Consider the following 14,572-nt stretch of genomic DNA (forward strand, 5'->3'; position numbering starts at 1 on the left):
TTAGTGCTTCCATGCCATGGGCAACAGAAGTGGTGGAAGTGAGCACATTTTCCTTTCACCAGCTCTCAAGAGGAAAGGTGTCATCGCTGGGTTTCTCGTGGGAGTCCTTATTGTGTGATGGACTTCCCCTCCATGACTGAACTGTTCAGAGTTTGTAATTAGGGAAATACATTTCAGCCTTTGTCAGAAGCTTTATTTATCAATTGAGACCTATAAGTATTATCTGCAAGTCTGTAAGTGTATTACGTTGATTTGGACACATGCAATTAACTTGCATTTGGTCCTGATACTTAGCATGCCTAATGTATTAGGGATTTTTGTGTCAATGTCCATCAATAATGTGTAGTCTTCTTGTAGTTTTTTTTTTTTCCTGGCTTAACTATAAGGTGATGCTAGGCTGATGTTGAAGTTGGAATGAGTGAATTTTACATTTTGAGATGACCATGAGCCTACAGGGACCAGTGGCAGAATGCTCTGACTTAAAAGTGATTTAGGGTTCAGATTGACAGGGATTATACTTGCAATGGTTAATCTACTTTGTCAACCTGATTCTGTACAGAGAGAGTCATGGAGGAGGCACATTCTTCTGGGCATGTCTGTGAAAGCATTTCCTAGAGGGATGTGGGCAGGCTCCTCCACTGACTAAAAAGGACAGAAAAGGAGAAAGCAAAGTGAGCGCGAGCACTCATCTCTCTTTTCCCCAAGGATGCAATGTAACCAGCTGACGCACAGCCATGCCTTCTGTGCTGGGGTGGACTGACTGCCCATCCCTGAAGTGCAAACCAGAATAAACTCTGCTCCTTCAAGTTGCTTCTGTCAAGTATGTTGTCATGAGAAAAGTAGCTAAAATGGCAAGTCTTGTATCAATTATCCAGTCTCTAAGTATTATTAGTCTGCCCAGGTGTTCTATTTCTTCTTGACCTATGTGATAAGTTGTATATTTAAAGGAATATATCCATATCATATGAGTTATTCTATTTGGTTGTATAAAACTGTTCATTATGATCCTTTGTGACAGTTTTTATTTCTGAGGTATCGTAAATTTTGTCTTTCTTTTCTCTAGTTTTCTTTGGCTGGCTGAGAGCTAATATAGTTCCTTTTTTTTAAAATCAAGTCTCAGTTTTATTGACTCTGTTCTCTTACTTATGTAGTTTGTCATGTTGATATATTTCTGCTCTGGTTTTTATTCTTTCCTCCCTTCTGCAAATCTGGGTTAGGCTTACCCCTTTTTCTAGTTCCTTGATGTATAGTATTGGATTATCTCTTTTAAATCTTTTTCTTTTTTAGTTTGTTGTGTGACACTATTCTTGAGGAGACATGAACAAATGTCTACTTGTCCCAGAGAGGGAATCAATGAGGGACCAGAGTAAGGATACGACCAAAGTCTGCTCTGGTGAACCAGTGAGCTTTATTGAGGTTCCTTACAGGAATATGGGTGAGGGGTTCCTTGCAGGAGCAGAAATAACTCAAAGACAGCTGCATCACCAAAGCCCACCCCAGCATGGGTGACAGCTCACAAGAACTGGAGACTCGGAGCACTCTGCACAGACTACAGGCAGCTCAACAGTTTAAAGAGCATCTCCTTCGGTTCTGAACCTCTTCCAGGCAGTTCACCTGATCTCTGTTCCTCCCAGATGCCTTGGCTGGTCTGAGCCTCTTCTAGTCAGCTTAGCTTGTCTGGAGGCATCTCTTAGAAGTCCTTACTGATTGTATGTATGGGGAGGGAGTGGTCTAGTAAATCTAGTCAGTTTTAGGGACTTCTGGTAGCTTTTGAAATTACTTCCTGTGTCATAAGCAGCTTCCCAGCAGGATGAAATATTCTGTCTCCCCTTAGACCTCCTCCTAAGGAGCTTCCTCCAAGATGGAGGCTTTTATCTGGGAGGAGATTGGTGCACAGCAACAATGCAGACATTTATTGAGATAAACTTCCCTCTTAGAGTTTCTCCCCCTGCACCTCACAAGGTATGTCTATGTTTGACTCCTTTCAACCTGCTTTCTAATCTCTTTTGATTTTTCCTTTCATCCATTCATTGTTTGTTCAGGAGCATGGGGCTTAATATCCACATAATTTTCTAAGATTCTTTTTGTAATTGAGTTATAGTTTCAGGCTATTGGTGTCTGAAATGATACTAGACATTATTGTAATCATCTTCATTTTAAAAGAATTGTTTTGTGACTCATTTGGTCTACCCTGGCAAATGTTCCGTGTGCATTAGAGATGAACTTATAGTCAGTTGTTGGATAGAAGCATATGTAGTATATGTCTGCCATTTTGTCAAAGACTGAACTCATGTCTAGGGCTTTTTATTATTTATCTCTCTAGTTGATCTAACCATTGTAGAAAATGGTACTGAATTGCTATTTATTTTCCCTTTATTTTTATTAGTGTTTTCCTTGTGTACTTGGGCGCTCTGATATTTGACACTTATACGTGTAATGTGTCAATTATGAAGTTTTGTTAGTCAAAGAGAGTAGAAGAACACAATGAGTAAAGAAATTCCAGTTGGCACCTCAGAAATCAGACAGGTTATAAAGTTGTGTTTTTGTTGTTGTTATTTTGTTTTGTTTTGTTTTGTTTTTCGAGACAGGGTTTCTCTGTGTAGCTTTGCGCCTTTCCTGGAACTCACTTGGTAGCCCAGGCTGGCCTCGAACTCACAGAGATCCTCCTGGCTCTGCCTCCCGAGCGCTGGGATTAAAGGCGTATGCCACCACCGCCCAGCTAAAGTTGTATTTTAAATAATTGCCCACCATCAAATTAGATTACTTCCTGATGAGCTCATCTTTCTTTTCTTCCATGATCTTTGACTTGAAATGAGTCTTCAAGTCCTATGTGTGAGTGCAGGCCTCTCTGCAGTCTTTTGTTTAGCATTTGCAAGAAAAGTCCTTCCACTTTCAGCCTGATGTGCCCTTAAGGTGGTTGCTCACAGGCAGCAGAGGGGTGGATCTCATTTCTTTTTTTTTTTTTTTTTTTTATTTATTTTTTTTTTTTTTTTTTTTTGGTGTTTTGAGACAGGGTCTCTCTGTGTAGCTTTGGTGCCTGTCCTGGATCTCACTCTGTAGTCCAGGCTGGCCTCAAACTCACAGAGATCTGCCTGGCTCTGCCTCCTGAGTGCTGGGATTAAAGGCGTGCGCCGCTGCCGCTGCGCTGCGCCGCCGCCACCACCTGGCCTCTTGTTTATTTTTAATCTATTCTACCACTTGATGTCTTCTGACTAGGAAATTTAAACCTGTCACACAGCAACATGTGTAGTGACAGTGTTGCCATTTAATTTTTGGTCTTCTGACTTTTTAATCTCTTATTGTCTACCTCTGTGGTTTGATACATTTCCATGGCTTTAAGCATTCCTCTCCTGCTATCATTTATATGCTCTTTAAAAAAATCAAACTGTTTATGGTTGCTTTTTGTCATTTAGTAGTATCTAACACACAGGCTTTGATCCTCCGAATACCCTGGATTTAGCAGGAAAAAATAAAATGTTTCAGTGAACTTTTGTTGTAGAAGCATCTCAGCTATCAAAATTTGGACTTAAAAAATATATGCAAAACATCCTTTTCTGAAACACTTAATTTTGAACAAAGTACTGAACTACACAATGTAGAATGAAAACAACATGTGAACTCCACCAAAAGTGGTCATTGTAAAAAGTGTAAAAGTCACCTAACTTCACTAGGCACTGTTTGCTTTTTAAAGAGGAATCATTAGGAAATATTGCTCACAAACAATATCCCATCTCTATGGCAGGCTTCCAAAAGTCTTTAACTCCATGCTTTGGTAGTGATGAGATGAGTAGCACGATCAGCAATGGGAGCCGAGTCCTCCACTACTGTAGCAGGGAGAAGGAACCTGTCTGAGCAGCTCTCCATCTCCCACCACCTCTTCAGTATCATCTGCTGTAACATCCCCAGTCACCATAGCCTCAGTCCTGTCCTCTGTCATAATCCCAGCAGTGTGAGCTACACAAAATAAACTCTGATTCTACATACATCAAGCTCCATTCCATTAGCACGCTCTTTAGCTTCCTTGGCGTCATATACATTTCAAGATACACAGAGACAAATCCTCTCAAAAGTCTGGCCTGCCCATACACAAGAGACAGAGGCAATGGAGCTGTGGCATACATGCTCAACCCAAACACTGCAAATCAGGTTTTACCCAGTCCCCAACAAGATGCATTTGAGAAGGCACAGGAGAATGACTGTGCTGTACTTCACGAATCTGAGCTGTAAGACCTGTCTCAATTCATGTAATCACCTATGGGAGTGGGACCAAGATTGTATAATGTCTTAGAGAACTTCTGGACCTAGACTTTTGATTCAAATGCCTGGAATCTTCCTTGGAGAGGTATTTTGTGTAGAATCCCCCAAACACCAACAAACACTTCACTCTAGAAGCAGAGAGATTTGTGTACTGGTCGCTGCTTATAATTACTAATAAGCATCTTAACTCACAGTTCAGTTTATACATTGGTCTGAAAATACACCTGGTATTTTTCTAGACTCAAACCAAAGGAATCTTGGAGCCTTCTGAGACCTTATATAATGAAATTGAACAATCAATCTGTTTCAAGGTCTTGTGGGCTAGAATGAGGATAGGGCTCCGACTTCCTGGGCACCAACCAGGTCATTGCTATCGCTAACATGTCTAGAGACTTCTCATTATTATGGTCACCACAGCCACATGGGAATTTAGTCATTTCCATTTGATCATTATACCATAAATCTATGCCAAGGCCACTCCAAATTTCAGAGTCTTCAGTTCTGTTCTGAATTGAGCTGAAGCACAATGTGTGTGGTGGAAAGGTTTCCATCAAAATGGAATAAATATTTCAGTTGCAGAGTTATTCTTATATAATAACAAACCCTTTGAAAATGTTTATGAATGTGGAATGGAAATGAAATATAGTAAAATGGCAGAAGTGTCCAGTTCAAAAGATTATTTTCACCTTTTAGTTGAGGCAAACCTCAACTTCAGGGATGTTGGCTCCCCAAGAAACAACATAGTGAAGGGACTCAGAGTACCAAATTAAGACCCATTTTTTTTTTCCAAGTTGTTACCAATGAAGTCAGTGTGAGGGAACAGAGAGTTAACACTAAACTAGTCAAACCTATCTATGTAGATCCTGTCTCTCCAGCAGAGTTCTGGTTGTAGAGATTTCACTCCGCAGCTTGTTCAGTTCAGGCTGGACGGCAGAGCTGATGGGAGGCATGGGTGGAAGTCAGTGTGGAGGGAGGCTTTCCTTTGCAGAGTACTCCAGGCCTTTCATCCCCGGGCAGAACCCACAGACCACAGGCAGGGAAAGAGAGCAACATGCAGCATGTGTGGACAAAGAATTTCTCAAGCCCTTCATCATCTTCTGATCTCCTTTGGTTCCTCCTCTCCCCAAGCATGCAAACCCCACACCAAGTCAAAGGCAGCCTAGCTCCCATGCTTTGCCATTTCCCCAAAGTGCTGTAATTCTGCAGCTGCATGACCTGGCTGTCAGCATGCACATTAACACTGACAGCTCTGCTGCAAAGCACACATGGCCAAACACTGGCAGTGCTCTGCCCGGGCCCATCAGCAACCGGTAACAAAGGGTGGGAGTATAGGTGGGAGACCGCTTCATGCTGATGAGAGCTGTTGTGAAATGAGTGAATCCTGAGTTTTTCTCTCAATGGAATAGTAAGGTCTTCGGGTGTTTGTAGATGGTACGGACTGCCTGGCTTCTGGTTTAACACCTTCCTGATTTCGTAGCACCCAAGTTTCTTCATTGCTTATTTTTATAATCTTCTTCCATTTCTCTTCCGGTAGGTTTAGAGTGAAACAGCCCCCACCCAGCACTGGACTGAAAGTGTCGTATAAACCTGGGCCTGTAAGTCCATATGTTATCAAGTGTGTGTCTGTGTGCGTGTGTGTGTGCGTGTGTGTGTGTGTGCATATGCTCGCATGTGTGTATGTGTGTGTCTGTGTGCGTGTGTTGCATGCGCACATGTGAATATGTATGTTCCCATTGCAGTTGCCTTTTATATCATTCTGATACCCAGTTTAAATCCTGAGTGGGTCTAATTTTTCTAGTTTCATAAGGAAGAGACTCCCTAGATTGGTCCCCATGTGGCTCCATGTCATTATTCCATGTAAGAACCATGACAAAAATGCTATGAGAAACAAGTTTAACTTCAGCTGGAAGCACTTGGGAAGCTCCCCTTGCTCATCCCAGGAGTACAATTATGTACAGGCATGTGCATATGACCTGCTTAAAAACTGAATTCTTGGGGAGTGGAGAGTTGGCGGGTGGTTAAGAGTGCATACTACTCTTGCAGAGGACCCAGGATTGGTTCCCAGTACTTACCTGGCAGCTCACAACCATCCGTAAGTCTAGTTCTAGGGGATCCAACAGTCTCATCTGATCTCCACAGACATTGCATGGATGTACACAGACATACATGCAGAAAAACCACACACATATACATACATACACGTATACATGAAATAAAACAAATAAGCCGGGGGGGCGCACGCTTTAATCCAGCATCGGAGGCAGAGCAGGCGATCTCTGTGAGTTCGAGCCAGCCTGGCTACCAAGTGATCAGAAAGGCAAAGCTACACAAGAAACACTGTCGAAAAAAAAAAAAAATAAAAAATAAATAAATAAATAAATAAAACAAATAAACAAAAAAATTTTAAATAGAATTCTTCTGAAAAGTGACATGTCCTCCATGAAAACAATCATCCTGTTCTTTCTTACTTTATAAAAATCTGGTTTGCTTTCTCATGTTTTCCAGAGAATACTATCTAACAAAATAATAGGAAGTCATATTATTTTGTTAAAGTCATCAGCTGTTTTATTTCTCCAAAACTCTAAATATATAAATTTAAAAATGTCAAACTGTAAAACAAGAAATGTGGAACTATGCCAAGAAACTGTCACATTTGGTTACATGAAAAAAAGTGTTGTTTTGTGTATCTTTCTTCAGTGTTCTCAACATGAAAGATGAATGTTTGAGGTGATGGATATGCTAATTACCCAGGATGAGCATCACTAATTGTGTACACATGTCCAAACATCACACCACACTCTGTAATTATGGACACCTCTGTGTCTCAATTAAAGATAAACACTAAGAGAAATGAAAATCAAAAATGAAACTAAATCCCATCTGAATTTGCTACATTCTCAACAATGGGGGTGTTTAGTTTAAAAAGGTGAATATTAATTTTTATTCCCTCTTACTTTAACAATATAAATTTAGAAGTGTTATAGAAAATAAATACAAGTTTATCCCACATTATAATTTAACATACTTGTAAGCACATCCCGGCGCTGCTTCACCAGCCCTTACATCTCCCCCTGCAAATGCCAAGCTCCTGTCACGCCCACCCTTAGAGCCAGGACACAGAGAGGATGTTAAAAATGGTATCCAGGCACCTAACGGGGTCAGGCATGTAGCAGGAACTTAAACAGGTATGACCAGAATGAAGTAGGAACTCCAGTGGCTCATGAACCACCAGGCACGCAGCACGGGTATGTAGTCCCACAGCAAGCAAAGGGAAGCCACAAAAGCAGCCACACTTGCTACAGACATAGAGGGATCAACTTAGTGTACCATGGAGCCCATCGGCTTCTTATGATGACTGCTTTGCTCTAGGCAGGGCTGGATGTCAATGTCCTTAGCCTTGTTTCCCTCATTTGTAAAGGAGGGCTTGTAGACCAGTTCTCAGCCCACTCCTAGTTTGCATATCTCACAACCTATAGCAAAATAGTAGGACACGGGCTGAAGCTTTAAATGAAGATATGCCGATGTTGACATTATATCCATGACTCCATGCCTATTGATTTCTCTGAAATAACTCACCACCGTACAATGTCAAGATTTCAGAATCCTGGGGCCAGTGAGATGACTCAACAGGTTAAGGTGCCTGCCACCAAGCCTCACAATCTGAGTTTGATCTCCAGACCCCATATGGTAAAAATAGAGAACCAACTCCTGAAAGTTGTCCTCTAACCTCCACACACACACCTCTGATAGCAAGTATTTGTGTCCAAGCCTGTGCACTCCTACCCCCAAAGTAAACATATAAAGATGTCAGATTCTTCACAACATAAAAAGAATATCAAAGCAAGCCCTTCTTCTACTGTTCTGAGAAGTTAATAAATCCCATTTTAATCTAAAGAACAGGTCATTCTAACAGCTAAGTGACTGCTGGATCAATCTTTATAACTAGTAAAAACTCAGTGTGTATTCTTTGAAGCTCACCATACTATAAGAGTATTTCTTTCCCCTTTTTGACAGTAGGTTTTGGCTCTGACAAAAACTATAATCTATAGTCTTCTGTCTATGTAAATCTAACCACTGTTCAGCTTGGTTAGTTGCCAGCACTAAATAAATGTGCTCCAAGCCTGGGTAAACTGCACTGTGGCATTACTCCAGCTCTCCTGTGGAATTTCATCACTGCTCAGTCCTTCTGATTGTTGGGCTTGGAGGACCAAGTCTGGGACTCTTAGAAACAGTCTCGGGATCTGCTCCAGCATGCTCACACATATACTGTTGAAAAAAAAAGAAACATTTTTCAATTCTATTATTTATTAAACTATATTTTAAATTTCCATTTGTATCTAATTGCTCTCCATGTGGTAGTGTGTGATTTGTTTTTTCCAGATAACTGTTCCCACCTCTGCTTTTTAGCCCACCTCCTGGAGAGGCAGCTTAGAAACATAAACATCTCTCCCTCTCTTGGCTAGTGTGTCTTCCAAGAACAAGGCAAGCAGCCCAATGCTTTGTTGCGACTCTTCACTATATATTGGATTTCTTCTTTGTTGGTACAAACCTCTTCCTTGCTTTTAGACCTAGGCAGCTTGGCATCTACACTTATTCTGTCTCCCTCTACTGGCCCTGTCACTCTCCACATCCTATATTAGAATCCTAGAGACCAAGTAGCAGGAGAGTCATCATGTTTCTTGTATTACATCTATATTTATCTTGGATAAAATTTACCTTTATCAGCCAGCAGACAGAAACTCATAACACTCAAGAAATAGGATGGATAAAAGGACATGACTTAAGGTTCGTGGATCAGAAATTGAATTGTGGATCTTAGTAATGAGATCTAAGTCAAGAAGTCAGTCAGAGATAGAAAAATTTCAAGTGTCCTCTACACATAGCTGATGTTTGAGAATATGAGAAAGAGAAATTTGGCATCTGTTTAGAAAGCAGGAGGAAAAGGAGCCAATAGAGTTGGAAGAAGAAATCAGGAGGAAAAAATTATGGGTATTGCAGTAGTTTCCTCTCACTGCCAACATTCTGTCATTTAACCCTCTCTGACCCCGAACAGCACCTGGCTTGTGCCTTTGTGTCAGTCAGTCTAAAAAAAAACAAGGTTTATTCTGGCTCACAGCTTCAGAGGTGTCACTTTGTCATCACATGGCGCTGCGTTTTGGGGTCTGTGGAATATCAGGACAGGGGTACATGTGAGAACAAAGCTGCTTTCTTCATGGCTTCCAAGAAGCACAGGAAGAGAGCAGGGGCTAAGGGCATACATACCCTCAACGACCTCTTCTCCTCACACTAAGTCCACACCAGCTCTTGAGAGTGCAACAGGCTGACACCAAACTTCTAGTATATGGCCTTTGGGGACATTTCAAATACAAACTCCACTTCAGAAGTTTGTCTTCAGTCCAATTTATTTACTGGAATTCTACACTGTTCTACCTAATTAAAACATGTTCCCTGACCCACACAGCTGGGTTGTAGAAACGTGCCCACTGGGGTGACAGGGAATAAAGAAAGGATAGACACACAGACACACATACAGAAAAGCTGGGATCAGGGGGGCCATACCGTGGTGGAGATGGCAGCACCAACAGCCTGGAAACACAGCACATTTATCTATACATCTGAATGGAAGAGGCAGGGTTATTGTACATAGTTCAATAAGGAGGTAGATGTAGCTAATCTGGGTTTTGAGGTCTCTACAGTAAACATCCTGGACAAGGAAGCTGCTGTAGATGCCTTCTCCACCTACTGTCAACATTCACACACCGACCAAAGGGCAGCAAAAGGCTTTGCCATTCCAATGGGCCTGGGGTCTTGGGGTCTTGAGATGGGCATGCTCATGCATTTACTCAGGACTTCACTCAGTCCTCATACATAATGCTTATATTTATTAGTGCCAAATTCATGGGTGAGAAAACTAAAGTTTAGAGAACTTAGGTATATTGTCCAAATTGGTTTTAAACCAGAATTTGATGTCTTACAGGTGGCTGCTGGTTTGCATGCAGAGCTCAAGGTAGAGCTATTTGCCATGGCTGTTGGAGAAGATGGTGCCAAGGGGTCAGCACACATCTCCCACAACATTGAGATCATAACAGAGCATGACATTCTATTCTTACCTGTGGAAGCAAATATCCTTTAAAGCTCACTTTTTGTAACTATGCATAGTGCAGAAATAGTGAAATGAGTTAGAAAAACATAAAAGACAAAATGTCCATTAGTTCTTCACTAGGGCAAGAACTATACATAGGATGGCAATAGCAGATGAGGGGGGCATGAAAGGATGATGTGGGGTAAGGAGGAAATAGCAAAAGCCAAAGTAGAACTTATTAGGATGGATGTGAAGACATGACCTAAGTCTCCTTTAGAGTTAGAAACCAAACTGCAGCTCTTAGTAATGAGATCTCAGCTGAATTGCAGGAGCTGGCAATAGAAAAAATGTCCTCTATCCTCTGCACATAGCTGATATTTGAGGGTATGGGAAAGAGAAATTTGGGATCTGTTTAGAGAGCAGGAGTAAAGGGGTCCAAAGGAACCAGAGACTGTTACCTTAATGATACTACAGAGAGGAAGACATTTTGTTTAGCTTATTGTTTCTAGGCTTAAATACAGCAAAGGGAAGCATTTAAAACATGACTAAAAGTAACTAAATGGCCCATCCTACAGACAGGAGAGGACTCAAGAGCAGAGATGAAGGGCTAGCCTTGCTGAGGGAGAACGATGAAGAGAGTTGAGGATTGAGATGAGGTGAAAGTGGGAGGATGCACTGAACAAGCTTTGTTTCAGTAGAAATGGAAGTGAATTCATCTGTCCATCTATTCTTTCTTTCTTTTTATTTATTTATTATGTATACAACATGTATGACTGCAGGCCAGAAGAAGGCACCAGATCTCATTACAGATGGTTGTGAGCCACCATGTGGTTGCTGGGGTACTTGAACTCAGGACCTCTGGAAGAGCAGTCAGTGCTCTTATCCTCTGAGCCATCTCTCCAGCCCTCCATCTATTCTTTCAAAGATGTCTCTAATAGGCAGCCACTGTGTCCACTTAGCAGTTGGACACACACAGACAAGAAAATGGCTTGAATGATTGAGTTTTTTATTTCCTAAAGATGGCTCACAGCCAGTGTCCCCAAACCAAGACCCATTCCCTACCTTAACTGCATGAAATCACCTTGTTGATAAGGTCTGGGGACTGGTGGTGATGGTCTCTCATAGACTTTGGGAGAAAAACACTATCTCCGGACATTGGGAGAAAAACACACTGTGGAGGAAAGAAGTTGTGCTAAAATACTCTTGATGGATGATGGCATTCTGTATGCTGTGAAAATGTGTTGCTCTGATTGGTTGATAAATAAAGCTGTTTGGCCAATGGTGAGGCATAATAAGGTTAGGCGGGACATTCTAAAGAGAGAGAAAGGAAGAAGACAGAGTGGGACAGATGCTGCTAGTGGCTGTCAGAAGCAGGATGTAAAGGTACCTACAGGTAAGCCACGAGGCAAAGTATTGATTTATAAATGGGTTAATTTAAGATATAAGAATTAACTAGTGAGAAACCTCAGCCATTAGGCCATATCATTTGTAAATAAACCTCTGTGTGTTTACTTGGGTCTAAGCGGTTGCAGGACCAGGTGGGACACAGGAATTTTATAAGTGGCTATGGGACCTTGGTGCCAGGTGAGCACAGGAAAACTTTCAGCTACAAACTCTTGTACCTAAGAATTTGTCTTACACAGAAGGGTACCTCCAATGAGCTAATGCTGCTAGAGACTATGATTTTAAAACATCATTTGGGTCTGTATAAAAGATCATTTAACTGTGAAGCTCATAGTCCTTAATGAGTATTTTACTAGTTTTAACAAGCAGTAACTATGACAATCGACCCAAAGATTTTCCCCAGGGAAAAGAAAATCCCATGGTCTACAGGACTTCCACAATCTCCTCCTCTGCACTTGGAGTCTTCACATCTCAAAAGACCACTCATCATCGTTAGGATCTGTAAGTAGTAAATGCTATCTTATCAACCACTCAAACCTGACCTGAGGGTTTTCAGACCTCAGGGTTTCTCAATGATTTCTTACAGCCAAAAATGGAAATGTTTTCAGAATTTACCTTTAAGTCAGTTGTTTTCAAACATTTTGGACTCAGGACTCCTTTTGTAGCTGTACTATTGATCCCAAGGGCTTTAATTATGTGGGTAAAATTTATTAATACTTACCAAAGAAGAATTAGAACTGGAAATTTTTAAATTCTATTTGAACAAAGTTCAAAAACATCAGTTTTCTTTTTTTAAAGAGGACAGATTTATCTTGCTCAGTTTCAGAAATTTCAGTATATCATAGCAGGTGATAATGATGATCACAACAGCGGCATGCTAGAGCAGGTCAGTTTATATCACAGTGGCACAGGAGGCAGACAGGAAGTGGTCAGGAAGGGTCCAAAAGCCGGGGCCAGTGACTGACTTCCTCCTGTAAAGTCCCACCTTGGAAAGTTTTCACATCCCCCAAACAGTGCCACTACCATAGGCCAAGCAATCAAATCGTGATCCTCTGAGAAATATTACATATTAAAACTATGACATTGCATCCCCGTCATCCAAATATTGAAGGCCACCTCCTAAGGTAAATGCCTTTATTTTTCCCTTTTTATTGAAAGTCGATTTTTTTTCCCACATAAAATACCTTAAGGTTTCCCCTTCCTCTACTCCTCTTAACCTCTGGCCCCATCCAGATCCACTCTCTTTCTGTGGCTTCTAGGAGGTAATAATAAAATACAACTATCACATTGGAGTTGGGCATAACAAACTGAAGGAAAAGAGCCCAAGAGAAGGCACAAAAATAGAGACATACCCAGGAATCTCATAAAAACACTAAACTGGAAGTCATAACATACTCAGGACCTGGGGTAGCTGTGCAGGCCCTGTGCATCTAACCTCAGTCTCTGTGAGTTCATATGTGCATTGACCATGTTTAGAGGGACTGGTTTTCTTGGTGTCCTCCATCCCCTCTGACTCTTACATTCTTTCCACTTCCTCTTGCACTGGGTTCTCTGAGCCCTGGAGGGAGGGATTTGATAGACATCCCATTTAGGGCTGAGTGTTCCAAGGTCTCTTCCTCTGTATAATGTCTAGCTGCCTATGTACTGCAAGAGGAAGCTTCTCCGATGATGGCTGAACTCGGCACTGATCATGAGTAATTAGGAGTTATAGAAGTCATTTAATTGCTACTTTTTCTTTCAGAACAGTAGTATTTAGTTTTATCCTAGGTCCCTGGCATATCTAGTCTCTGATTCTTGATCACCCAAGCAGTGCTGGTTATGGGTTCCATCTTATGGAGTGGGCCAAAATCAAAGCAGATATTGGCTGGTTACTCCCACAAGCTTTGCGCCACCATTGTCCTAGCATATCTTGCAGGCAGGACACTATTAATTGATCAAATAATAGTTGTGGCTGACTTGGTGTTTATATTTCTCTTTTGGTAGTGTGCAGCATACCTTCCTGTACCAAAGATGCTAGAACTCTTTGGGGTGAAGGCTCTATGTAGGCACCAGCTTGACTTTTCCATGTTCAATGAATTGTATGGGTGTTGTCTTCAGCAATAGGGCCTGGCTGTCAGTTTGTAGAGTGCAACCTATAGTCTTGGCAAGTCTGGATTGTTTGGGGATTTGCATAGAACCTCTTTGGCCAGCAACTCAATTAGATGCAATCCATTCCTGGCACTGGAAGTTTTATTTGGTGACAAGAAATAGCCAGTTGGGATTGTCTCCCCCATTATTTGGCTATTTCATTTAGATCGCCTTCATATAGGTATCTATTTTAGGAAGCTTCTACTGTATTGTTTCCATACTACCCCTCAAATGCCCCTTAATTTTAGCTGTTTTTTTCTCTTTTATTCCCCCTTTCCCCATTCTACCCCCCATACACTTGATCCTCCTGTTCCAGCCTTCCTCCACCATCCATCCATAACTATCTATTCAATTTCCCTTTCCTAATAAGCTCTATCTGTACTTGCTTGTCCCTTCAGTGGTTCTACAGATTGTAGCTTGGTTACCATTGACTTAACAGCTAATATCCCATATAAGCAAATACATATTTGTGTTTCTGGATCTGAGATACCTCATCCAGGATGGCTTTTTCTAGTTCCAGCCATTTACCTACAAATTTCATTTTGTTTTTAAACAGCTGAGTAGTACTTCATTGTATAGATGTACCACATTTTCTTTATCTATTCTTCTGTTGAGGGTCATCTAGGTTATTTCCATTTTCTAGTTATTATGAATAGAGCAGCAATGAACATGGGTGAACAAGTGTCTCTGTGGTAGGATGAA

The 14,572-nt window shown here is 41.3% G+C and overlaps 1 protein-coding gene across 1 annotated transcript in view; it reads left to right on the forward strand.

Moving 5' to 3' along the window:
• Spag17 (sperm associated antigen 17) overlaps positions 1–14,572 on the forward strand; it is a 244,861-nt gene that overhangs the window by 223,709 nt on the left and 6,580 nt on the right. Inside the window, 3 exon segments of the mRNA XM_037206932.1 lie at positions 5,792–5,852; positions 10,235–10,379; positions 12,097–12,244. Of these exon segments, the coding sequence (XP_037062827.1) occupies positions 5,792–5,852; positions 10,235–10,379; positions 12,097–12,239 (349 nt within the window). The 3' untranslated portion in view covers positions 12,240–12,244.

This window comes from Peromyscus leucopus, chromosome 6 (assembly GCF_004664715.2).
Source record: "Peromyscus leucopus breed LL Stock chromosome 6, UCI_PerLeu_2.1, whole genome shotgun sequence".
Lineage (NCBI taxonomy): Eukaryota > Metazoa > Chordata > Mammalia > Rodentia > Cricetidae > Peromyscus > Peromyscus leucopus.